Source organism: Peromyscus californicus, unplaced genomic scaffold, assembly GCF_007827085.1.
Source record: "Peromyscus californicus insignis strain IS unplaced genomic scaffold, ASM782708v3 Scaffold_3__1_contigs__length_106647218, whole genome shotgun sequence".
Lineage (NCBI taxonomy): Eukaryota > Metazoa > Chordata > Mammalia > Rodentia > Cricetidae > Peromyscus > Peromyscus californicus.
Genome location: NW_026294551.1, coordinates 99,971,163 through 99,998,470, shown reverse-complemented (window position 1 = coordinate 99,998,470; position 27,308 = coordinate 99,971,163). Strand labels below are relative to the sequence as shown.

General features: G+C 46.9%; 1 protein-coding gene across 3 annotated transcripts in view; it reads right to left on the bottom strand.

The window, feature by feature from the left end:
• Positions 1-27,308, bottom strand: part of Abat (4-aminobutyrate aminotransferase) — a 109,204-nt gene that overhangs the window by 69,415 nt on the left and 12,481 nt on the right. Inside the window, exon 1 of one of the 3 annotated variants that reach the window (XM_052759417.1) lies at positions 8,242-8,584. The exons of the other annotated variants lie outside the window; for them this stretch is intronic. Coding sequence (XP_052615377.1) covers positions 8,242-8,279 — 38 coding nt within the window. The 5' untranslated portion in view covers positions 8,280-8,584. Of the gene's footprint in view, positions 1-8,241; positions 8,585-27,308 lie in introns of those variants that run through there. 3 annotated transcript variants of the gene reach the window in all.

Sequence of the window (27,308 nt, the reverse complement as noted above, 5' to 3'; positions counted from 1 at the left end):
ATCTACATTCTCTCTAAATTTGGGGAGTTTTGTTGTTGTTGTTGTTATCACTTTAAATAGCTATCTTTTGGCATTCCCGGTCTCCTTTGAACCTCAACATTGAATATATGCACTTTTTTTTTTTTTTTTTGTTTTGGTTTGGTTTTTTTCGAGACAGGATTTCTCTGTGTAGCTTTGGTACCTGTCCTGGATCTCGCTCTGTAGACCAGGCTGGCCTCGAACTCACAGAGATCGGCCTGGCTCTGCCTCCCAAGTGCTGGGATTAAAGGAGAGTGCCACCACCGCCCGGCTGAATATATGCACTTTTAATGCTGTACCAAAGCCCTCGAAGCCTTCTTTATTCATATTTACTCTTCTCCCCTCAAATGGTATATTTTCAAATCGTCTGTCACCGAGCTCACCAGTTTCCCTGTTTGATCTTTTCTGCTATTGATACCTTCTGTCATGTTTGTTTAAATTTTGCTCAATTTCTTTTTAAACTTAATGATACCTTAAAATTTATTTTTATTTTTGTGTGCATGTGTGTATGTGCATACACACACACACACACACACACACACACACACACACACACACACACACACACGACCCACCCGGGTTAGATGGTACTCCCAAGTCCAGTGTGTAGTGGAGTTGCTGTGATGTTACTGTTTCAGCATTAAGAGGCTCCAAGTCCAAGTGTACCAAATCATAGTTGGAGTGTTATTAAGGACAGACTGGGGTGTTTCTAAAAATGGTCTTCTAACTTCAGACATCCATTCGAGGCCAGGGTGGGCTCCACACCTTAGCCGTCATCAGCCAGTGCTTAGGCTCCGAGCATCACCACAGAGGAGCTGGCTCAACTGGTACAAGGGCTTGGTGTCCATTCCCCTTTTCTTTTCCCAGGCAGATACTGTGCTCTCCGTGTGATGCTGGAGTCTGGAGAGAGACGGGTGGGCAGTCCTGTGGTCAGCAATACAACAATGCTTCACTGCACCCAGAGTGGACAGCCTGACAAAACCAGTGCCCCGAGGGACAGGATGAAGGCAGCCTGCCTGCCATTGTGTTTTCATGGCCTGAGGCCACCTCAGCTGGCTGAAGGGAATGCTCATTGAAGTCCAAGTCCATCTCAGTAGACCTAGGGAGAGTCTAGACGCTCTGTCAATAGTCATGGGTCTGTTGGGTTCTGCTCAGTGCTGGGTTTTATTTCTGATTGACAAGCCTAAGTTCCAGGATAAAGTCCTATGCTTACTGTCCTGCCCTACATCAGGGGATGCAGTCTTTCTCCAAACTGTGCTACTGGAGACTGGAGATGGTACCCGCAGTCCCTTATCTGTCTGGCTGACACAGGCTCAGTCTTTGGCAGAAGGGACTTCGGGGTTCTACTCAACACTGAGACTCACCATCCTTGGCCTGGTAATGGTCTGCATCTAAGACCTAGATTTCATTCCTTCTCTTCAAAGGGAGAGTGTGGACTTCGGTGATGTGCACCTCAGAGCTGGGACCAACTCTTTTCTTTCTGTCTTCTTCAGTGTGTGAACCTGCACATGTGTGTATGTGTGTAGGAGGGTGCACATGAGCCCATATTGCATGCCAGAGGTTCATGTCAGGTCTTCAATCACTCTCCACTTTTTTTGAAATGGTTTCTCCTTGAACCTGGAACTAATCAATTCAGCTAGACTGGTTGACCGGTAAACCCCAGAGGTCCTTCCATGTGTTGGGACTACAAGGACAAGGCACTATGTCTAGTCCTTTACCCCAGTTTTGGGGAGTCAAACCTGGGTCCTCATGCTTGCATACTAAGTACCAATTTCCCAGGCATGTCTTTTCGTCTCCTCTCTCTCTCCCTCTCTCTCCTCTCTCTCCTTCTCTCTCTCTCTCTCTCTCTCTCTCTCTCTCTCTCTCTCTCTCTCTCTCTCTCTCTCTCCTCTCTCTGTCTCTGTCTCTGTTTCTGTCTCTGTCTCTCTCTCTGTCTTTCTCTCTTTCTTCTTTAAGACAGGGTCTCTCTGTGTAGCCCTGGCTGTCCTGGAACTAGCTATGTAGACCAGGCTGGCCTGCCTCTGCCTCCCAAGTGCTGGGATTAAAGGCTTTCGCCACTACCACCTAGCTGGCATATCTTTTCTTACTACAGCGATTTCCTTAGTTCTTGAGAAGGTAGTTCCGTGTATGAGTAACTGTTCAGACGTTCCCCAATCTTTTTCAAAACTTTTATTTTTGGACAAGGTCTCAATTATCTCAGGCTAGTGCACTATGAACTCACTATGTATCTAGGGTGACCTTTAACTTCTGACCTTCCTGTCTTCACCTCCCTAGTCTGGGAGGTACAGGTGTGAGCCACCACTCCTGGTTTTATGTGTTGCTGGGGATCTAGGCAAGCTCTCCATCAACTGGCCCCAGAATGATAGCTCGAGGGTGTGGCCCTGTTGCTGTGCCTGCCTTTCCCTTCGGTGTGGCCATCACAGCCACCTGACATTGGCTGAACACTGGTCTCCTGAATGGTACTTCAGCCTTTATTTAGAAAGTCCTCGTGCCTGCATCTACCTCCCTGGTGGCTTGTCTGCATGAGAAAGTCAATCCATCCATTTAGGGGGTGCTTGGAGCCTTTACATAGGCTATCAGAGAGCAGATGGCCGGAGCCACCCACGATGTCTTTTGAGTTGTTTAGCTCAGGTTTGCTTAGTCAAGGGAATGGGAATTGATGAAGGGGAGAATTGAGGGCTGAGCCATGAAGAGGTTTCTGCGGGGGTGGGGGAATGGGGGGGGGGAGGAGGCGGCAGCCATGGGCCTTTCCTGGTTATCAAGGCTCAAGGCTAGCAACTGTTACTTTTGTCTCTCATAAAAAGAATCAACTTTGCTCTAACACTTTATCCATACTGAGCTAAGTATCTAGACAAGTAGAACTGGGAATTTATGCTTTGTGGCATTCTTTGCAGGATCGGGGAGGCCATCAATGTGCCCACAGCTCCCAAAGTTCCTGAGATGCCTAGTTCCCAACTTTGAGAGAAGTACCCCTTCCTTGTTTTTGATTGACACTTACATGGGAAAAGCAACTTGCAATTAAAGTAAAGCAGACCTTTAACCAGTTATGGGAAACGTTGGAAATCCCTACCAGTCCTCCAGGTGGAGGGCATAGGGCTGCAGGGCCACTTCAGAGCTTCCATTAACCCCTTCATTTTCTTGCATAGCAAAACTAACACAGTCACTTCCTTGGCTGGACATGACCTGGCTCCCAGGTGCAGGATAAAGTTACAGTCTTGGGGGAGGGGGGCACAGTGTACTTCCCATCTGCCCTAGCTATCTGTCTCATCGGAGGTGAGTGTACACTGCTCTTCTGTTGGTTAACCAGTATCATTAGCTGTGGTGTCTTTTCTACCCCTACCCCCTGCCGACATTCCTCACTCTTGGGCATCTTCTCTCTCTCTCTCTCTTTCTCTCTCTCTCTGTTTTTCGAGACAGGGTTTCTCTGTGTATTTTTGGTGCCTGTCTTGGATCTTGTTCTGTAGACCAGGCTGGCTTCAAACTCACAGAGATCCACCTGACTCTGCCTCCTGAGTGCTGGGATTAAAGGCATGCACTACCACTGCCCGGCATTTTTTTCTCTTTTCTTTTGTGTGTATGTGTGTGTGGAATACAGATATGTTTGTGTGGGTGTGTGCATGTGAGTGCCCTGTGCATCTGTGTGCATGTGGAGCCATGATCAGCTGGGTAGGCTGTCCATAGAGCTCCAGGGGTCCTCTGGCCTCTGCTCCCAAGCCCTGGGGTTGCACACAGCAGTTTTTTCTTGGTTGCCAGGTGTCTGAACTCAGACCTTCAGTTTTACTGGCTGAGCCATCTCCCCAGATTCCTTGTGCATCTTTTTGTGGTGTACCTCAGGTCACACCCTCTAGGAAGCTTTTGACCGGTACTGAGTTAGATGCCATTTATCTACATTTCCTGACTTCCTTCTCCCTCTTTCTCTCCCTCCCTCCTCACCTACTGTCTCTCTGTTTTTTTTGTTTTTTGTTTTTTTGGTTTTTTTTTAGACAGTCTCACTATGTATATGTATCCCAAGCTGGCCTAAAATTCACCAGGCTAACCTTTAAGTTCATGATGACCCTCTCTGCCTCAGCCTCCCAGGTGCTATAATTATAGGCATGGGCCAGCATGCCTGGCTTTGTTACAAATGATTTCAAGTCCACAGGGTATCTGAATAGACTTGGTGTGCTCACCCTCCACTATCCAGTTTTAAACAGTTGCTAATATCTACCATGCTCAAGTTACATACAAACTTAAATGACATGTTCTTTATTTTTTGAGACACTGTCTCATGTAGCTAACTTACTTGGCCTTGAAGTTGTTATGTCACTGAGTATGACCTTGAACCTCTGATCCTCTGGCCTCTACGTCCTGAGTGCTGAGATTACAGCACTACACACAGTTTATGTGGTCCTGGGCACCAAACCCAGGGCTTTGTGCATGCTAGGCAAGCACTTACTCACCGAGCTGCAGCCTCTGCTCAGTGTAGCATGGGTTATTTCACTGATTACCTGCAATATTTTTGTATCTGCCTTTCCCATTAGCCTCTTCATTCATTCATTCATTCATTCATTCATTCACTCTTTCATCCACCCATCCATCCATTGTTAGATTCTGGTATTTCCTGACTATCTACTGTCAGGGTACACAACACTAAGTTTAAGGACCCGAGTGTGGGGTGTGGAAACAGGAAAACCTCTGCATTCCATCAGAAAAGGCAGGCCATAAACAAGTAAACACATCATCTGACTTCACAGAGGGACATTCTTTGCTCTCCAGCTCCTTGGAGGGGCCCAGATAACTGACAGGACTCTACCCGCACCTGCTCAAAATGGCTGCTCCTCCTTCATGCCAGTTTCAGGGTGGATTCTCAAAAGAACTGAAAGAGCCAGGAAGGGGTACATTTACAAACACTCGAATTTCTGATTCCTCTGAGGAACTATCATATTTAAAAAGGGAAATAACACAAAACAAACAAAATGTAAGAGCCTCATTCCAGCTCTCCAGGGCCCAACTTCGGAGGCTCTGGTAGGTGTTGTCTGTCTATAAATTCCTACTGAACAGATGTGTATACCTGCAGTTCTTTATAGAACTCCAGAGAGTCCTAGGCTTGGCAATCCAGAGGCTGAACATCCTTCTAGTTTGCAGGTAAGTCCTAGATACTGGTCCTGCTCTTCAGTGTAAACGTGTGGAAAACTCCTAACACTACGCTGTGACTGAGACCCAAGAGCCACCATTTAGGACTTGCCCTCTGTGATACATGATCTTTACTGTCAATTTGTTTGTATTTAGATCACCTAAAAGGCACACCTCTGGAGTCTGTAAGGACATTTTCAGAGAGGTTTAGCTAACTAAAGGGGGATGATGATTCAGCCTCAGCGTGGACAGCACCATACCCTGAACTGGCATCCAAGGCTGAATAAAAAGGAGAAAACAGGAGGAGGAGGAGGAGGAGGCACCAGCATTCATCTCTCCCTGCTTCCTGACTGAAGAGGAAATGTGACGGGCCAGGTGGAACGCATGACATGTCAGACATGTGCAAAGACATTAGTCAGATTCTCCGCTAAAAAAATACTAAGGCTTTCAAGGTACTGACAGCAGAATCAGAAACCAACGTTTGTGTTGAAATTGCACACTGTGTCCAGAGCTATGATGGTCAAAAGCCCACAAGCAGGCCCTATATGTACCAGGAGAGGGTCCTCTGGCCAATTCAGGGGTACTGTGATCGCAACACAACAGTAAAGGCAGAGACAGCGGCAGTGTACGCTTCCTAATCACTGCCCCTGGACCAAGCTTTGTCCTAAGTTTTGGACATATAAAAACATCTTTAAAGTTCATAACAGTCCCAAAAGTAGATACTACTCTTACCTGCTCACAAAAGGAAAAGAAGGATGGGAGAGAGGATCAGTAGATAACTCACACGGCAGCTAGGTTGCTAACCAGGACGTGAGCCCAGGCTGGCTCTCTGTCCAGTGTGCTTTGTTTTGAGACAAGGTCCCTGGTAGCCCAAGATGGCCTAGAACTTGCTATGTAGGTATGGCTGACTTTGAACTCTTGATCTTCCTGCCCCTGCTTCCCAGGGCTGGGATCACAGGTATGAACCATCATGGCACACTCGCTGCAGTATTCTTCACCTGGCAGTACAGGAAGGAGGAACAGCCACTCAGACACTTTAACTTCTTATAGTTAAAGTCCTGCTGGGTTGATCTCAGTAATTCCATAGTAATCAGCAGGCATCAGATCTGCCTCTTCTTCCTCTACTGGAAAAGGAGTTTTGTGGTAGTCTGAATGAAAATGGCCCCCATTGCCCTTTAGGGAGTGGCACTATTGCGAGGTGTGGCCTTACTGGAATAGATGTGGAATATGTGTCTCAAAAAACAAAACAAAAACAAAAACAAAAAGAGGAGAGGGAACCATTTTCTTCAGAGGTCTAGCCATTAGTAAGTTGTTTGTGTTCCTCTAAATAACTCCTCATCCATTATCATGCAAGTAACACTAAACTAACCCAGTGAGTCACAGGCACAGGAAAGATATGAAGGGAGGGGACGATGGGGGTAAATATGATAAAATACATTATATGTGTGTACAAAATTGTCAAATATATTTTAAAGTCAATCAGCAACTAATAAATGAGATCATTGGAAAAATCAAATCCTCTTTTAAATTGGGGAAAAAAGAATTCAGGGCTAGACTCTGCAACAGCTGAAGGATAGCCTGGGCTACATGAATCCCTGTCACAGACACACACTTTCCTGCTGGCAGTGAACAGGGAAGTTTACAGATGGCTATATCCCCACAAGACGACCGAGGCAGCCATGACCGAGGCTGGAGAGACTAAGAAGCAGAGGGGAAAGAGAGCGCGGAGAGAGAGGTCGCGGGGCTGTGGAGGCCGGAGGAGGAAATGGCTGCAGAGCTCTGAGCGAGGGCCTCCATGTGCGCCTCTGATCTGTTCTGATTTGGAGTACAAACTTCCAGAGGTTAAGGTCTGGCTATCCCCTCTCTCCCAGGGTACCTGGGACACTTCCCACATCAGTCAGCATTCACCCAGGCTGCTGTCTGCCAGCTGCTTGCCAAGTCTCCCAAGTATTTAGGGCCAGGTTAAGCACAAAGGCTTCCCTGCCGAGGTTACTTGGCTGCCAGCTCGCACACACTGGCCGCGGGACCTTAACCTGCAAGCTGCCAGGATTCCCACATCTCACCCGGCAAATGAAATATCATTTTCTGAAATCACTTCCTCTGGCGGCCTCTTGGGGCATGGGCCGCTTCTGAGAAAAATTAAAAATGAACTTCTAATTGAGTACGGAACGTGCAAGGAGCTGGACTCTGAAGCTGCCCCGTGCCTGCTCACGGCCCCAGCTTTCCAGACTGCACGGAAGCTCTCAATGCAAATTTTCTGTCCTGTGGAAGCAAGCAACGTGCTGCAGGTTGTGTCCCTGGGCCCCTCATTCAGTGTGGCTTCAAAAACAAAGGGGTGCAGGTGCAGTGCCAGTCCCCAGTAGGGGAGGGAAGGATTTATTTTGGGGCTCGAGTAAGATGCCTTTTCAAGGTGACCCTTACTTGACTTCCAGAGAACAAACGCCTACAGCATTTCTCCATCTCTGTGAAAGGACATTCCTTATCATTATTACAACCATCTTTATTTTGTTCCCACTTTAATGGGGTTCAGCCTGCTGTTTTGTCCCCTATAAAGCACCCGTCAAAACATTTTATGTACATCTCTGTGTTCTTTACACACAGAGTCACACACAAGTGCGCATTCACAAATATAAGGCTGCATGCACACAATTACATACTCTTGACATTACACTGAGACACACCTCCACGCACCAGGAGAAAAAAGACACGAATGTGAGACATGTGCACATGCAAACTTGCAGTCATGTGCTTGGCGGTCAGCGTTCCAGAACCAGCTCAGCTTTCCCGTTTTAAAACATTTCCTCTATGCCATTCTGTAGGACCCAGAGACAGCCAGCCGGCTCATCCTCTGAATGTCCAGGGAGGCCCCAAAACACAGACTCGGGGCACAAGGAGCCCTCTGGAAGCAAAGCAGTCCTGAGGAAGGATGTACTGAGTTGGTACCCAGCCCATGCATGAGGTAAAAGCATGGAGAGAAGGTGAAGTAATCAGAAAGAAACAAAGAAAAACAGACAGAAGAAAAGATGAGCAGGGAAGGGAACTAGAACACAGCTGTTTAAAAAAGATGTGTGAAGCCAAGTTTGCTTCAATCCAGAAAGAGGAAAACATCACCTGGGACTTCCCGGAATGGGATTCTTCCCCTTCCTCATTCCAGGGGCCTCTCCTCAGATGTTTCCTTGGAAGGCTCAGGCATCCCTGAGGAATGTGCTGGCAAAGCCTCAGATCCCTAAATGGCTCCCCTGGACTCAGGTGGCTGTGACTGATGCTCAGCAGATGCAGCCCCTGCCACTCAGGAGTATATGTAGTCACACAAAGACCTCCAGAGTCCAGGAGCTTCTCTGGCTTTGTGGTCCACCTGCTCTCCCTTCTCAGGGTAAGAGGTGACCTTGGGAATCAAGCACTTCCTCCTGTAGCCCAAACCAGGGTCATTGCCCGTGGGGTCTGGAAGAGGGGCTGATCACAGGATGGGCGAGCAGTGAGGGGTGTGACACAGAGCATTTGGTCATGTGCTGCTCATCAGTTGCCATGACAACGACAGCAAGAGGGCGGAGGCACCCCAGACGGGAGGCTGAGAGATTCGTTGGTTCTAAATCACGCTGACAGCACTTCAGTTGAGCTATTACGCCGTTGCCGGGACAACCAATGGGATCAAATCGCAGAGGAAATCTATAATTATTACAAGCCAGATACTGGTGTGTTCAGCACAGTAATCAGCATGTCAGGACAATTCAACTTGAACCCCAGGAAGGAGAAACGCCAACCTCTGGCCCCCAAATCTGGAGAGAACAGGCTAAAAGAGACCCCATGTGGTAGAAGTACTGATGTTACAGATGTCAAACTTAAAAGGATTGCTTAGCCAGGGGACAAATAAACATTAGGTGAAGCTACATGAGATTGCCAATAACTGTCGTTGAAATGTTTCCTGTGAATTCATCATGGGAATTTCCAATGCACAGCAAAGTTCAAACAAAGTCTACAATGAATTCATGTGTGCCCACCACACAACTCCAGGCATTAACAATGTTACCATGAGTGCTTTCTTGGCCTGATTCATTTTTAAATGCATTTTAAACTAAATTGCAGATATTGTGCACTTCCCTAAAATACTTTGGCCTGAATGAAGTGTTTGATCATTTAAAAAAAGAACCAATTACTTGTGGTTCAACATAAACAGAATGAAGTCTGTTAGGATTTTTTGTTTTTCCCCATTCATCTGCTCTTACATCCCTCTATTTCTTGGCCATCCTATTTCAGCCCCTAAATCTTTCAGATGACAAAGTTTATGCTTTTTCCATTGAGTAATCATCACTAATATATAATAAATGGTATGTTTGGGAAAGTGCTGTTGAAGACAAATATAGAAATGGAGATGTAGCTCAGTGGTAGAATGTTTGCCTGGCAGGCGGGAGGCACTGATTTCAGTTCCTAGCAACACACACACAAAGTAAATTGTGTGACTTCAAATCTTCTAATAGTTCACAATAAGAAGACAAGAAATTGGTAAGTTAATGTGAAGTGTAAATTTTATTTAACCTGTGTTCAAAACCTCATCATATCAACATGTAATCGGCACAAAAGCTAATTAATGTGATTTGTATTGCTCTTGGCAAACCACCTTCAGAGTTAGGGATGTATTTATGCTTACAGTGTCTCAATTCAGGCCAGACACAGTCCAGGTGCTCGGAGCTAGGCATCTCATTGGAGAATGTAGTTTAGCTGGGACTAATAGTACATCTAGACTACCCCCACCTTTAAGTGATGATGCTCACTAGTGTCCATGGAGCACCTACTGTTTATTCTCATGAGCCTGTGGAGTAGGTGCTCTTGTGAGCGATAGGGAGAGAATCTCAGCTAATTTAGGAATCTGCCCAGTATATTAGCAACAATTGCAGGACCTGCTGCTTAAAGCAGAGTTCGCCAAAAACTTGACCTCTCATGCTGTTATCAATTGATGAAGAATATTTTATTACTATCAATCACACATGTATACAGGAAACTGATTGCTTAAGCATTCATTTAAAAAGTATGAGGGCTGGAGAGATGGCTCAGCCGTTAAAGGCTAGGCTCACAACCAAAAATATAAAAAGTATGAAATGGGGCTGGAGAGACAGCTCAGTGGTTAAGAGCCCTGGGTGCTCACATGAACTCATAGACTGAAGCAGCATGCACAGGGCCTGCTCTGGCATGCACCAGCTCCTCTGCATATACTGCGGCTTCCAGTTTCGTGTTTTGATGGGATTCCTGAGTGTGCAAATGGACGGGTCTCTGATTCTTTTGCCTTCTCTTGGGCTCTCTTCCTTCTGCTGGCTTGTCTTGTCCAACTTTGAGGTGATCATTTTTGTTTTATCTTGTTACATCTTATTTTGTTATATTTTTTAAATGTGAATGAATGAATGGAAACCTAGCCACCCTGGTTAACAACTGAACTGTCACTCATGCCTGCCATGAGAGGGAAAGCCAGTTCCTGACAGTAGAGTCACACTGGGTCTCAACTACTCCAGGACAGGCCTCATGGTCAGGAGTAGTTGTCCAACATAAAATGGACTCCACAGGTTTATTTGGGTGCTTTTATTCGGTTACAGTTTGGTGGGGTTTTGTTGGTGTTTTGTTCTTTTCCTTTTGGATGTGGTTTTATTTTGTTTTTGGGGGGTTTGTTGTGTTAGATTTTTGTTTGTTTTTTGAGAAAAAACTTAAAGTTAGATGGGTAGGGAGGGGAAGAGGATCTGGAAGAAGATAGGAAGGGAAGAATATCATGAAAATATATTGGTTTGAATTAAAAAAAAAAAAAAAGAAGCCCTTGCTGCTCTTGCAGAGGACCAGAATTCGGTTCTCAGCATCTACATTAGGCAGCTCTCAACCCCCAGCAAATCCAGCTCCAGGGGACCTGACATCCTTCCTGGCCTCCATGGGCACCTGCACACACATGCACATATACACAGACAGACACATACACATTAAAAAAATCTTTGTTAAAGTGTGCAGGGGGTTTGGGAGAGTGCTGGCCTGGCATGCACCAAGTCCTGGGGTTTCATCTCCAGCACCACATAAAACATGTGTAGTGGCACATACCTGTAATCCCACTACCCAAGACATGGAGCCAGGAGGATCGGAAGTTCAAAGTCATCCTTGGTTACATAGTGAATTCTAGGCCAGCCTGGGTTACCCAAGACCTCAAAAATCAATCATGCTATAAACAAGAATATGCAGTGAACTCTGAATTTCTTACCACTGAGAGATCTTAAGAATTAATAAACCTGATTAATTTAAAGATTACTTAAGAATTAATAGGTTCCCCCACTAGTGTGCCTTTTGTCTCAGTGGGCTGTGAATTGGGTGGAAGGTCAGGCTCCCATCCCAGGAAGGCTGAGGCTCTAGCTCTCCCTTACTTGGTCTGGTCTAGACCCTCATTCTAATGATGCTCGTGAGAATGATTTTATGTCCAGGGCTTGGCATGATCTTGTACTAAATGTGACCTGGGCAGCCACCATCCTTAATCCTGGCTGACATGTTCAGGGGTGAAGTCCAGTTAGGTGGTTATCTATCTATCTATCTATCTATCTATCTATCTATCTATCTATCTATCTATCTATCTATCTATCTATCTATCTGTTCTACAGTGTAACTACTGCCTTAGAAATGTCAGCAACTCTTTTGATTCTTGCAAACTGTCATAAAAGGAAACCACAGCTTTGCTCTGATGTTTCCAACAGGATTAGACTGGCCTGGTCATAAGCTTGAGGAAGAAACCCAGGGAAGAGGGAGGAGACTCTGCCCTGACTCCAGAGTGTCTTAAATTCACTTACTTCATTTCCACCCCCCAGACGACCAGGGACAAATGTAGAGATAGTCATCTTCCTGCCTTAGTCTTTCAGCCTTAGCCTGCTGCTCTTCAGCATCCCTACCCACGTCTTCTAGCTCCGTCAGGTCACACAGCCCCTGGGAGGTGCACGGAGAGACAGCCTCGGGGCTTTTGCATATGTCATTCTTGCTATCTGCATTTCTTCCCTCACTCCTCCTTGGTTAACTTCTGTTCATCACCCAAATTTCACATATCCCAAATTATTTCCTCAAAGAAGCATTTTTAAGTTTCTCGTGGAAACGATTTTCCTAGTTCTGAAACTACATTCTTCCAGCTCCCCATATAATTATGTTTCAGGCACCATGGTTAGGTGCACAGACATCTTTCCTGCTACATATACCCAGTTCACATGATAACATTCAGTATTCATTGAAAGAATTTTTAAACTTTTATTAAATTTTAATTAACATATTAATTTATTGTGTGTGCTTATGCATACACATGGGCCGTGGTGCTCTCATGGAGGTCAGAGGTCAACTTGTGGGGAGTTGGTTTTCTCCTGCTACTATGTGGACCCCCAGGGACTGAACGTGGGCTTGGCAACAAGTGCCTTGACCTACTGAGGCATCTCACCGGCCTCTGTTGCATGAGTGGCTACTCCATTTTACAGATGAAGATGAGGACTTGGAGGAAATGCAGCTTCTGCAAGTGGAGGAGCTGTTCCAGAAGTCTCCTGTGTACAGGTCCTATCCTGAGAACACAGAGGCTCTACTGAGGGTCGCGGGGAAATGGCTAATGCCTAAACTCGGTGATGGCATCATTAGCTGCAAGGACTGTGAAGTCTGTCCTCTCTCAACTGCTTAGAAAAACAAAAACGAACAAACAAAAAACCGTGTGCGTTCAGTGTGCAGAGTCAGTGAAGGGACCTCCCAGGCATTAATGCTATCTGCACATCTCATGACTGAGAGTCAGGACACTCCTAGGACCACCTGGGTCTAACCCTTTTGGAGAAGAATACAGCCACAAGGACTAAAGAGAGGTGGTGTTTGTTTTTTTTTTAATTGTGAATGCACATAAGTGTAAGTACATGCAGAGGCTGGAGATGTCAGGTGTCTTCTATCAGTTTCCCGCTTATCCCCTTGAGACTCGATTTCTCGCTGAACACGAGATTTGACTTTTTCCAATCAGGCTGGCCAGCGAACCCGAGGGACTCTGTTGCTCGCCTGTTTTTGTTGTTTGTTTGTCTGTGGGTGCTGGGATCAGAACCCAGATCCTCGGGCTTGCAAAGCAAACCCTCTTAGCCACTGAGCCATCTCCCCACTCCAAGATCTTAAATATTTTTACCTTAAATAATCTCAACTTCAGAAATGTAGCTAATCCAGGTAGTTATCAGTGGGGCAAGAGTTCTAGAGCATATCTGACAAAGAGCGGACAGCTGAGAACACTGGCAGCAGCCCGCAGCAGGGGCTTGCTCAGCGCAGACAGCAGTGTGAAAGCTTGGTACTCTTGACAGTTTCTAGAAACTATGCAAAAAGATAGGAATACAATTTCTGAAGCCATGTAAAGAGAGAAAAAAGAAACTTGTGGGGGAAAAATATTTTTTGAGACAGTGTCTCACTGTGTAGCCCTGGATGGCCTGGAACTTGCTATGTAGACCAGGCTGGCCTCGAACTCAGAAATCCACTTGCGTCTGCCTCCTGAGTGCTCAAATTAAAGGCATATGCCACCACACCAAGCCTGGAAACCCATAGAATCTTACATAAAGCCTGAGTACAATTTGTGGAGGCATGAATCAAGACTATGATGAAGGAAGGCTGGCATAAAGAGGGGTGCCTGTCTAACAGCTTGATCTCAGATAGAAGGTTCTGGGTAGCAAGCTGCTTTTTTCTCCCTTCTCCTCCTTCCTCACTCCTCCTCTTCTTTTCCATGTTTGCTCAGTTTTGTTTTTGAGACAGGGTCTTCTGTATCCCAGACTGGACAATATAGCTAAAGGTGGCGTTGAACTTCGGATCTTTGTGTCTTAAGTGCTGCGGTTACAGGCATGTTCCACTATACCCGCTTTATGTGGTACTGAGGATGGAACCCAACACCTTGGGCATGCCAGGCAAGCGCGGTACTGATAGCCCCATCCCTAGTCTACATTCTGATTGCTTGTTAATGGTCTCTACAGTTAATTTTACCAAGTGGATAAAAGAGCATGTCTGGTTTCCTCAGTAAATCGGAAAACTGTCACGGGAAGGAGGGAAACACGAATAGATGGCAGCCGAATGGGTCTAGACATTTAATTATGGAAAAACACTATCGAGTTACATGACATGATATTAGCAGGGAGCCCAGAGGCACTTGGACATTGATCTGAATTCAGTTTGGTTTTGAGAAGCGTGAAAAGAGATGAGCTTCCAAACAGATATAAAAGGACATTAGTGTTCTGGCACTGAACCAGGTCAAAATGGCTTCCAATCCCCAGGGGGAAATACTTAAAAGTTGAAAGTAGGTCAGCACAATCAGGGAGTTTAGCACATTCACAGCATAAAGTGAAACTTTATCATCTCACGTCAATGGAGAGCAGAGAAGCTTGGAGAAAGATGCGTTGAATTCCTAGAGGGCCAGGAATGAAGGTGTTCTTGGACCCAGGTTACTCTGGCTTATTCAATTCTGGACTAGGAACCTGAAACACATGGCCATGGCCTTTAAAAACAGACTTTTATTGCAACACAGCTGTACCCACTTATCTATGGTTGCCTTTGCACTATAGAGCAGAGTTTAGTAGCTGGGAAAATGGCCACTGGCCTAGGTAGTCCAAGCTTAGCTGTATAGTCACAAATGGTCTGTCTGCTCCCTGTAAGAAGTGGTGGCCCTCTGCACTTGGTTACCGGGAGCTCAAGTTTAGGGAACACTCCCAGACTCTGGTTCGATAGGGTCCCTTTGGTATCAGAAATCATTCTCCCCCGCCCCCCTTTTTTTGCTGATGTATCAGCAGGACACAAAGTACATCTCTTTCTAAGTCCACATTATTGTACTTACATTGTTTGTAACATTTCTCCTTGGACTGAGAATGTAGGTCAGAGAAAGATTGGGGGGTGGAGAACAGAAGGCTGGAGAGATAGCTCTGCCACCAAGCCTGAGGACCTGAGTTCGATCCCTGGAACTCACATGATGGAAGGAGAAAAGTGACTCCAATATGTAGTCCTCTGACTTTCCCATGGACACTGTGGTATACCCCACCACATACACACAAAACAAAACACGCAATTCTAAAATGAAAGGGGAAGGAATCAAAGGTGCTTCCTTGAAATCATCCTAAGCTTCTTCACAGAGTAAATAACTTTAAAAACTTTATTTTTATTTGATGTATGTGAGTGCTTTGTGTCTGTGAATCTCATGCATGTCAGATGCCTGTGGAAGACAGCAGAGGGCATCAGTCACCCCTACCCCCCACCCCCACCCCCAGAACTGGAGTTACAGTGTTGTAAACTGTCATGTGGGTGCTGGGAACTGAAGGCAGTCCTCTGGAAGGGCAGCCAGTGCTCTAAACCCCTGACCCATCTCTCCAGCCCTGCACCTTAACTTCCCCCCGCCCCCCACCCGGAGACAGGGTTTCTCTGTGTAGTTTGGTGCCTGTCCTGGATCTGGCGCTGTAGACCAGGCTGGCCTCGAACTCACAGAGATCCTCCCGGCTCTGCCTCCCGAGTGCTGGGATTAAAGGCATGCGCCACCGCCACCCAGCGCACCTTAACTTTTAACAGAAATAAATTTAGGTGAATAGTTATATCTATTGAATCTAGAAAGCCCATATAGTTTCATATAAATAAACTCTAATTGAACTCTGGTGTCTGGTATTAGGCTCCACCCTCAGAACAGCCCCGGAATCTCCTCCCCCTCTCTCTTACATCTCCACCTTCACTGCCACCTGCCAGGTCCAGGCTTCAGTTTCCTGCCCCGCAGCCCTTACCCTGATCGGCCTTTCCTATGGTCTGTATGGCACGTGATGCTGCATAAAAGTTGGTCCTTCTTCTGGCCAAGACAACCCAGTCACAGTAGGCTCCAGGAGGCTCTGTATGACCCCTCCACCCTCTCTCCCCTTCTCAGTCAACATGCCTCTTGCTGTTCCTACAATATTCGAGGCAAGCCCCACCCGCCAAGTGTTGCTGTTCCCTCTCCAGCGCTCACAAATCTCATCCATAGCCTGCCCCTGCATGGCACCCGTCTGTCTTCTCCCCGTCTGTCTCTGCTGTCTGTTTCCAGCTGTACCTGCCCTCCGCGCTCTCTCAATTCTTCCTCTGGCGGCAGTTAAGAGGGAAGCACCAGCCTTCAGGGAGAGGGGCCCTGCTAATACCCGAGTTTGTAGGAGAATCTACTCCTGCTGCTTTAAGTAACCCCCTGTCTTACAGCAATCCTAGAAACCATATAAGTCAGCCTTTGGCGTCTGTGGGGATATGCTCCAGGGCCCCCGTGAGATTTAAAAGTCTGCGCACGCTCAAACCTCATGTGTAAATCAGGACCGGTGCTTGCCCTCTGTGTGCTTCCAATCACCTCCAGCTGACTTACAATGCTTTATGCTATTATAATATCATATTTATATATTATACATTATTGTGTATTAACTAATTATTATAAAACCACAAAACACTATAGACTATTGTTTAGGGAGTAATAATAAGAAAACCTATCATGTTCAGGACAAATTAAATTTTTTTCTGATTTTCCCTCCCCACTTTTTTTTTTTTGTAAGTTGTCATATACATTTTGGCCTAATATAGGATGCCAGAGGCTTGTGTAGCCCAGGATGACTTTACACATCTGAGCCTTCTGCTTCCACCTCCCAAGTGCTGGGATGACAGGTGTGTACCACCACACCTGGTTTATGTGGAGCCGAAGGTCAGACCGAGGGCTTCGCACTCACTAGGCAAACACTCCATCAACTGATCTCCAACTCCGCCCCCCTCTTCTGAAAATTCTGATCTATGGTTGGTAGGAGCTTGCAAATACAAAGCTGCCTGTGTTGTATACTGTGTGAAGATATTTCACTGTGATGAGTTTAATAAAAAGCTAAATGGCCAATAGCTAGGCAGGATTTTCAAGGCAGAGAGAATGCTGGGAAGAAGACGGTCAGAGTTGTGAAGAGACGGCAGGACTCAGAGGAAGCAGCATGGGCAGTACAGAATAAAGGTAATATAGCAATGAGACAGAGAGTAAATTAATAGAAATGGGTTGAAACAATGGGTTAGAAACAAGCCTAAGCTATCTGCTGAGCTTTCATAATTAATAGAAGTCTCCATGTCGTTATTTGTGAGCTGGCTGGTGGAACAGAAATTCGCTTACAGACTGTACGGTCAAAAACTAATCACGACTGCTATGTTTTTCTTTCTGTTGTTGTGACAAAACTCTCTACCCAAAGCAGCTTCTGGGGAAAGGACTTATCTGGCTTACACTCCAGTGACAGCCCATCATTGAGGGGAGTCAGAACAGGAACTCAAGGCAGGAACTTGAAGCAGAGACCACAGAGGAACCTTGCTTGCTGGCTCACTCCCTCAAAGACTCATGATTAGCTAGCTTAGGCCTAGGGATGGTGCTGCCCAGAGGGCTGGGCCCCTCCCTAACAGTCAAGACATCCTCCACCTCCCCACCCCCACCCACGACAGTCTGATGTAGGCAGTTCTTCAATCAAGGCTTTCCTCTCAGCGGACTCTGGGTTGTGTCAAGTTGACAAAGTTGACCAGGACAGTGGCAATCCCTATAGGTAGAAAACGTTACCACCTTTAATTGACAAACCACCACCTTCTGTAGACTACAGTGGATGCAGGAGGACCACAAGCTTGTACATCCAGTATACCAGGGGCATCTGTACCCAGGTGTCACCTGCACATTGTGCTCAGACTTCACTATGGACGGTCTCAGGTCACTCACTTCTCTTGTCTCCATTTGAATCCAAACTGCCGCCTCCTGTACTCAGGTAGCCACAGCAGCCTCCTTTGAGGTCTCTCCACTCAATTCACTTTCATAGAAAAGCCAGAGGGACTTAGTGAAGGATATCATGTCTGGTGCTTTCTATAAAACTGTTATGGATTGAGCCAGATACGCCCCCCCACAGGCTCATGTGTTGAAGGCGGATCTCCAGGTGTTGCTACTTAGAGAGGCTGTGAAACCTTTAGACAATGGGACCTGGTTTGTGAGTAGACCACTGAGAGTGTGCCTTTAAAAGTTCCCATCTCAGCCGGGCGGTGGTGGCACATGCCTTTAATCCCAGCACTCGGGAGGCAGAGCCAGGCAGATCTCTGTGAGTTCGAGACCAGCCTGGTCTACAGAGTGAGATCCAGGACAGGCACCAAAGCTACACAGAGAAATCCTGTCTTGAAAAACAAAAAACAAAACAAAACAAAAGTTCCCATCTCTTTCTCTGCTTCCTGCCCACTAGGAGGTGGACAGCTTTTGTTCCTACATGTTCTATTGTGATATTTTCCCTCCACATACAGCCAAGCAACCACAGACCGAGCCTTCAGAAGCCAGGAGCCAAATAAGACCTTACTTCCTGGTTTGTGCCGGGTATTTTGTTGTGGTAATTCGAGAGGAATCGATGTGTCTGCCACGGGACTCTGACTGCAGAGTCAAGGACAACTGTCTAACTGGAGGCTGATGTGCTCCCTCCAAGTGGGCCCTGCTGTATACCTGCTGGTCCGCCACCTGATGCTGGTGGCTCCTTCCTCATGCTAACATCACCCTTCAGAGAGGCCTCCCTTGACCCATAACTTGATCAAAGCAGCCCCACCTCTTTGGGGCACCACATTCGTTTTTGTTTATCTGTGACTAGCATGTTGATCTTCTCCAGAGGCATGCAAGCTCCTCATCTCCCTTCACCTCTGTCACTGCAATGCAGTAACTCCTGCAGATGGGAAAAGCAGGCCAACTTTCCAACAGGAAAAATTAAAATCAACAAATGATAACTGTGGTAGTTTGGAAGAAAATGGCCCCCAAAGGAAGTGGCACTATTAGGAGGTGTGGCAGTGTTGGAAGAAGTGTGTCACTGTGAGGGTGGGCTTTGGGTTTTCTATGCTGAGGATACCACCCAGTGTCTCAGTCAACTTCCTGTTGCCTGCAAGATATAACACTCTCAGCTCCAGCACCATGTCTGCCTGCATGCTGCCATGCTCCCCATCATGATGATAATGGTCTGAACCTCTGAAACTGTAAGCGAATCTCCCTCCAATTAAATGTTTTCTTTATAAGAAACATGCCATGGTCATGGTGTCTTGTCACAGCAATAAAAACCCTAACTAAGACAGTAACTCAACTTGAGGCGCTTCCTCCACAAGGAACACAGATTGCTTTTGGTCAGCTGAGACAGGTTTGCACAAGATCAGCCTTCTTCACTGTCCCTTAAGCACCTGGCTGCCAGAAACACTCCCTGATTCCTCCTGTAATGTTTCCATAATCCCATAAGCACCCACGGATGGACAGGAACCGACTAGTGCTCTAGCACCATGGATGGATTGCTGACCTCCAAACTTGCAGAGAACTCCTGGGTACAGGGGCCTGCCTTTCACTGAGTCTTCCTGCACAGTCAGGCCCCTTAGTCCTGTTGCACGTTCTGTGCGAAGCCCTGGGTAGAAAGTACCACAGTGGGAGAAAGCGGGGTTATAGAGGACACAGGGTGCAGGGGTTCCAGGTGTGATTTGTGTACTCTGACCTGGGTTCAAGTCCTAGCTGTGCCTGATACCATGGCTGCAATGTTCTGTAAGTTGCAAAATGGGAAAGAAACTACCAGAAGGTAGATTCACCTCAGTAACTAAGAAAGCTCCTTGCATGGCATGGGATTGGCTCCAGGGGGTGAGCACCTTCTGGTCTAGACCGCTGGAGAAAAGCTTCAAACATTAGTTTACTCAGTCAGCTCAGAGGGTTCTGAGATTCTGTTTACTGTTCTTCTCTCCATCTTTTGCTATTGGAGACTGAACCCAGGGCCTTGCTACATCCCAGCCCATTTATTTTATTATATTCCCCAAGACTTCAAAAATTATTTTAAAAATCGGATATGGTGACACACACCTGAAATCACTCACAGCAGGCTGTCACTGCCAGCTCAAGGTCACTCGGTTCTAAAGGGTGAGTTCTAGGCCAGCCAGGCATACACAGAGAGAACCTTTCTCCAAAAACAAAGTGCAGAGGCTGCAGAGATGGCACAATGGGTAAAGGGCTTGCCACACAAGCATGAAGCATGCTTGCACTGATCCCCATCAGTGATGTAAGAAGCCTGGCATGTCAATGTGTACCCGTAATCCTATAGCGGGATGGGAGGTGGAGACAGGAGGTCCCTGTAGCTTGATAACCAGCTAGCTAGCCAATTGGTGAGCTCCGTGTTCAGTCTCAAAATACTAAGGTAGATAAAAAACAGAGAAAGATACCTGACATAACTCTTTTTCCTTTACATGTGCACACGTTGGCACAAGCACCCCCAACACACACTCCACACCCCCGCACCACACACATACACACACACACACACACACTACACACACAACAAGGTTTTGCTAACTTGTCCATGCTGGCCTTGAACTTGTGATTCTCCTTTGGCCTCCACAGTAGCTGGGGTGGCAGGCCTACATCACCACACCTACTTCCATTCCTGGTTGTTAATTCACTCCCTTTGGCAAACTCTCTGGTCCAATGGCAGGTACTTGCCCTGGGGCCCCAGGAGCAGAGCACTCCAGTTTCCACTGGAAGCTTCCTTGTCTGTCTCTGAACCATCATTACTGTTTGCGTTGAGACTAGACTCAGCATCTCCCACCACAGGGACACTCACTTCCCCTTGGCAGATGAGAAGAAATGAGGGAACTGCAAATGCTTCTGTGGGGCAGGCTTCTCCTGCACTCCCCCTGTGGAAACTAAAGCTCAGACATGGCTAACTCTTTTATTTATATGTTGTGCGTGTGCGTCCGTGTGTGTGCGTCCGTGTGTGTGTGTGTGTGTGTGTGTGTGTGTGTGTGTGTGTGTGTGTATGTGTGCGCGCGCAAACTCAGGTATGCTTGTCTGTGTAGGCAACACATGCAGGCCAGAGGTGGACACTGAACTGCCTTCTTCAACCACTTCTCCATCTTATTCTAACTAACAGACAGTCTCTTACTGAACCAGTAGTTTGCTGTTTTGACCAGACTAGCTGATCAGCAAGCTCCTGGGATCTGTCTGTCTGTCCTCAGCACCAGGGTTCCAGGTGCATGCTGCCTTACCTGGCTTTTTACATGGGTGCTGTGGATCTGAATTCAGGTCCTCATGCTTTCACAGCAAGCCCTTTACCCACTGACCACTAGTGACAGTCTTAAGCATCCGTGACACAGGATAGTGCCATTTTGTAAGGGGAGAAACTGAGTCCGGAGACCCTGTGTCTGTTCTTGCTTTCTGCAGCATCATAAGCAGAGCTCAGGGGTGCTCTGCAGAGGCCAGGAAAGGCAAGCTTCACAATCGTTTGGCTCCTGCAGGAAGTTAAAACCACAGTGAGTTCCAGCCTGTTATCTGGAGCCCTGGGAGCCTTCTGCTTCTCACTCCAGTCTTTGAACAGAAGCCTCGGAGGAGAGCTCTTCTCTGTCACAACGCCAACGCAACTAGGGAGATGTCCTGTCAACTCAGCAACTTTCCCCAAAAGCCATGTGGTGTCAGCGAGACACTCTTATTCCCAGAGGACATCCCAAGACAAGTCCCAGGGCTGGGACTTGCCATTTCAGACTCAAGGAGACCCAGCAAAGACTGTGCTTACACAGACATGGGCACTGGTCAGACAAGGATAGACTCCATGTCCCCAAACACCAAGACACAGGGCTCCATACTGGAATGAAGTTAATGGGATGTGGCAGCCTGTTGGATTTTCCTTTTTCTGCGTTTCTTTCTTTGTTCATCAACTCCTGGCCCAACCTAGTTTAGGACACAAACTGGAACTTACTGAAGGGGTGTCTCAGCTTTGCAAATGTGCCTATCACAGTCACACTATCACGGCACCAAATACAAGCCTCCCCACTCCTAACCTAGTGGTTCTGACAACTGACAACTTAGAATCAAACACTTTTGGTGCTGGATAAAAACCTCAATGAGGCGGGCGGTGGTGGTGCACGCCTTTAATCCCAGCACTAGGGAGGAAGAGCCAGGCGGATCTCTGTGAGTTCGAGGCCAGCCTGGGCTACAGAGTGAGTTCCAGGAAAGGCATCAAAGCTACACAGAGAAAAAACAAAACAAAACCCCTCAGTGAGGGGCTGGCAAGAGGGCTCAGCAGGCAAGGGCGCCGGCCGACAAGCCTGACAACCCGTGTGAACCACAGGACCCACACCATGGAAGGAGAAAATGATTCCCATCTCTGACCTCCACATACGTGCCATGGAATGAACACACACACACACACACACACACACACACACACACACACACACACACACAGAGAGAGAGAGAGAGAGAGAGAGAGAGAGAGAGAGAGAGAGAGAGAGAGAGAGAGAGGATGCATTGAATAATATACATGGAAAACTTTAATGAGATCCTGTCTAATGTTTTGGTTTCCGAGGTCCAAAGAAGACAATGGGATGTCTCAGGATACATGTGCCAGGAAGTAGGGACATTTCTGGAGAGCCTATGAGGTGCCAATCAACTAAAATCTCCTGATTCATTCTGCAAGGCAGATCACACTCTCTACATGAAGAAACTGAAGCTCAGAGTCACATGACTTGACGCACACAAGCTAGAAAGCATCCAGCAGACTTCTCAGGACCTCAGAGTCTTGAAATGCATTTTCCAATCTCCAAATGACAACAATAGATGACATTTATCTTAATGGTGACATTTTTGATTTAATGTGCATTAAGAAAAAGGAGAGGCAGGTGCCGGGCAGATGACTCAGCTGGTAAAGTGCCTGCTGTGTAAACATGAGGATCTGAGTTTGGATCTCTGGCATCCACTTAAAAAGCTAGGCCCAGTGGCATGCACCTGTAATCTCAGGGTAGGGGAGGCAGAGGCAGGGGGATCCCTGGAGATCATTGATCAGACAATCTAGAATCTAGCTGAATCAGTGAGCTCCAGGCTCAGTGAGAGACCCTGTCTCAAAAAAATGAGGTGGAGAGTGACTGAAGAAGACACCCCATATCAACCTCTGACTCCCACATACACACACACACACACACACACACACACACACACACACACACACACACAACAGGCAGAGAGAGAGAGAGACAGATGACAGACAGACAGAGAGAACCAGGCATGGTGATGGCACATACCTGTAATCCCAGCACTTGGGAGGTAGAAGCAGGAGGACTAAGAGTTCAAGGCCCAGGCTACATGAGACCCTGACTCAAAGAAGGAGAGGAAGGAAGGAAGGAAGGAAGGAAGGAAGGAAGGAAGGAAGGAAGGAAGGAAAGAAGTGTTGTTTTTTAACTAAGTTGTTCTATTTACCAATAAAGACTCGGGAGTCAGATGTTGGGGTGAAAACCTACTAGATCACAGAAGCTGAGAAGCAACCAACTGACCTTCCTATTTGTCTGGAGACCCAGCAAGAGAGCATCTCTCTACCCATCCCAAATCAAAAAAAGACCTCAAATCTCTAAGTCCCTCCCCACTCTTTCCTGAGCATCTCTCTGTATCCCTGGCTCCTCTGTCTGCTCTATGGCTAATTCTTGCCAACCAGTCGCTGGCTCTGTCCCTTGATCCAAGGTTAATTTTATTAACAGGGTCTTGGAGTTTCACAGTGCAATCAAATATCCCACAAGGAAGCAAGCAAACAAACACAAGAGACCTGTGACCACCCACCTATAGCTGAAGCTCATAATTAAGCAGACCAATTTAATTGAAAGAAATAGTAGGTAGTAAAAATAGCACTCTTGTTCACTGAGCATTACCCAGCATCAGACCTGTTCCTATTCCTGAGGCCTTCCCATAACTACCCTCCTTTAAGCCCCACAATACCCTTGAGTCAATATGACCGTTGCCCCATTTTACAAATGAGGTCTGCAGAGGTTCACCCACCTGCCCAAGGTTTCTCTGCTGGGAGGAGGCCAAGCTGGGATTCAAACCTGTAAACTGGGTGGTGCTCAGCAAAGACAAAACCCCTGAGTGAGCAGCAGCAATGATGGAACTGCAGAAACCATGAGCTGCATTCGCTTAAACTCTCAAAACCACGTGGTCCACCCTTCCCTGCTCCTGGGAGGCAGATTTTAGGGTGTGTCTGGCCACATCTACTCTTTGCCCCATAGCTCCGCCTCACTCTCCATATCGTCCTCTGCAGACTCAAGCTCTGGGTGGTCCTGAGATGAGCGCTGACATCTTAATTTCACTTGCATCCTGATGAGAGTGAGAACTGTTTACAAACAGGCCAGGTTGGGGCTGAGAGAGTAGCAGATCGTGTTCCTAACATGTACAGTGTCTTGAGTTTGATTCAACACCACTAAAAAAAAAGTTCAAAAGATTAAATACAAAATCAAAAAATGCAAATGTACACAGTGAATATGTGTAAAGCAGAGGGAATTCAAGAATGGTTGGGTGTATCAGCATCAATTTCCTGGTTGAACTATTGAGTTATCTATGGGTTAGTAAGGTGGAGTCGTGGGGAACATTTAATGAAGGGTAAATGAAGTCTTTATGAATCTCTTACACTTCGTGGCCATCTCAATGTAAAAAGTTTATTTCTGAGAAAGGCAAGTATCTGAACATAGCGATGCGTGCCTGTAATCCCATTTGACATTTGGGAAGCGGAGGCAGCAGGAACTGGAATTCAAAGCCAGCCTTAGCTAGAAGCAAGTCTGAGGCCACTCTGTGCTACATGAGACGCCGTTCCAAAACAAGAAAAAAGGGGCTGGAGAGATGGCTCAGCGGTTCAGCGGTTAAGAGCACTGGCTGCTCTTCCAGAGGTCCTGAGTTCAATTCCCAGCAACCACATGGTGACTCACAACCATTTGTAATGAGATTTGGCGCCCTCTTCTGGCCTGCAGTCATACATGTTGTATACATAATAAATAAATATTAAAAAAACAAGAAAAAAAACAAAAACAAACAAACAAAAAAAACAAAACAAGAAAAAAGGAAAGGAGGAGAAAAAGGCAGGCAAAGAAAAAGAAAGCAAGCCCCTGTGAGCAAATCAGGACAGCAGACATCCTCAGGATCACTAAATACAACACCTCACACTGGACTAACGGTGAGACGCTTACTGTGATGCTGGTCCTAGGACGATGCTAAAGACGCAGAGGACTCGGGCATCTTGAATCTTGATTCAAGAGACTTGTGGTCCAGTGCTAGGGACAGAGAAATGAAGAACTACAACAGAGTGGTGGACCCGTTGGAAAGGGGAACTGGGGAAATGACTTTCCCAAGGAGCACCTAGCCTGTGCATCAGAATGGCTTTTTCTGTGAATGACAGGGACCAGCCCTGCACCAGTGTGGCTGCTCTCTGGATTGATGTCCTGTAACATTTCTGCCTATTCTCTTCCCAATCCCTTGTGCTGGAGGATCAATCAGCCCAGAGCCTCACGCACGCTAGTTTGGCTCTCTACTACTGAGCGACAGGCCCACCCTGCCCTTGGTACAACTCTAATCAAACAGTGCGGGAATTTCGGATGGACAATCTCAGGGTTCATTTTCTTCTCTACGTGCCTCCCCGTCCTTGCTTGTAAAATACTGATGAGAACTAAGGGAGTTGCTGCGGGGTTCAATGATTAACAGCTGTGAGCCCTCCAGTGCCCTTTTGCTCCCTATTAAAAGCACAGCCTGGCACTACCTACAGATCGTGGGTGTAGCTCCCAGGGTCAGCCTGTATGTGATAAGTCCCCGTGTGAGGAGCCTCCTGGCTTCTGCAGTTGTCCTTCCTTGCTCCCCCAAGCTGGAGGACAGAGGGGCAGCTTCAGCTCCCAGCTGAGTCTCTGTAAGGACTTGACTGTCAGTCCAGGGGAAAAGGACTGTGTGCCCCCACTGTATGCTTTCCCAAGTTAAAGGTTAGCAGTCTTGCTGAACCCCAGTTGTAACCTGCAATCACTTAGGATAAAGTGTCTTTGGCCTGGGGTGAAATAGCCTTTGGATTCTGGCGGAGCAATTCCCTCTTCCCATGCATTGGAGGTGTTCATTCACAGAGCAGGTAGTAAAACACCGACCAGAAAATCGGAATACAAAAAGCAAGATACGTGTGCTTGCTTTGTCCCTCAGGGCAGATGTGCAGGGAGCTGACCTGGATAAAGGCAGTGACCTTTTTGAATCATGACAAACAGCAACCATGGAACCTTTGGAACCTGCTCCATTCCAAGAAGTAGTGTTAGAACATGGTGGCTGCTAAGAGTTTCCAGTCCCTGTGGGGAGGATGTTCCTCTCAACCACCAACTAATGCAGCTATGAATTGGTGCAAAGGTTCCAGAAAGCAGCCTAAGGAGCCAAGCCTCACCAGCCCACCTGCTTCTTCTGAATTTTTGTTTGTGTGAGTGTGTGAGTGTGTGAGTGTGTGTGTGTGTGTGTGTGTGTGTGTGTGTGTGTGTGTGTGTGTGTGTGTTTTGAGACATAGTCTCATTATATAGTCCTGGCTGAACTGGGACTTACTCTGTAGATCAGGCTGGCCTTGAACTCACAAAGATCCACCTGCATCTGCCTCCTGAGTGCTGGGATTAAAGGCATACACCACCAAGCCTGGCTGTTCTTTTTTTCAGGTAGGGTCTTAGTTGTAGTCCAGGCTGGTCTGGGACTAAAGGTAATCCCCCTGCCTCAGCCTCTTGAATACTAATATTATAGATGTGAGCAGTCATACATGGCATTTAGTCATGTCTCTCTCTCTGGATAGGGTCTCACCTATCTTATGTTAACCTCAAACTTACTAAGTAGCCGAGGATGACCTTGAACTTCTCATCCCCCTGCCTCTACTCCTTAGTGCTAGGATTACACACGCGTGCATCACCATGTCTGGTTATGTGGTGTTAATGATGGAACACAGAGATGTGTGTATGCTAGACACGCCCTCGGTGCTCCCTTTCTCTGTCTTGTTATACAGCCTAGGCTGGCATTCAAACTCACAATCCTCCTGCTTCAGCTTCTGGAATAGAGATTATAGTCATTCATCATCACACTCAGCAGAATTTTGAACTACATTTTTAAATCACTCTATTTATTTGGGGATGCACATGACATCATGGCAAACATGTGGAAGTTGGAGGGCAACATGCAGGAGCTGGTTCTCTGCCTCCATTGTGGGTCCTGGGGACCCAACTCAGGTGTGAGACTTTCACTGGCTGAGCCCTCTCACCAGCCCCATTTTTCTTAATGTTTTGACCCTCTTTTCTATTTGCTGTGGTAGCTGGTCCCCCTCACCCCAGTTCTCAGTGACTAGGAACATTCTTGCTCACACAGAGAGATGAGGATTCCCCAGATGTGTCCATGTGGCCAG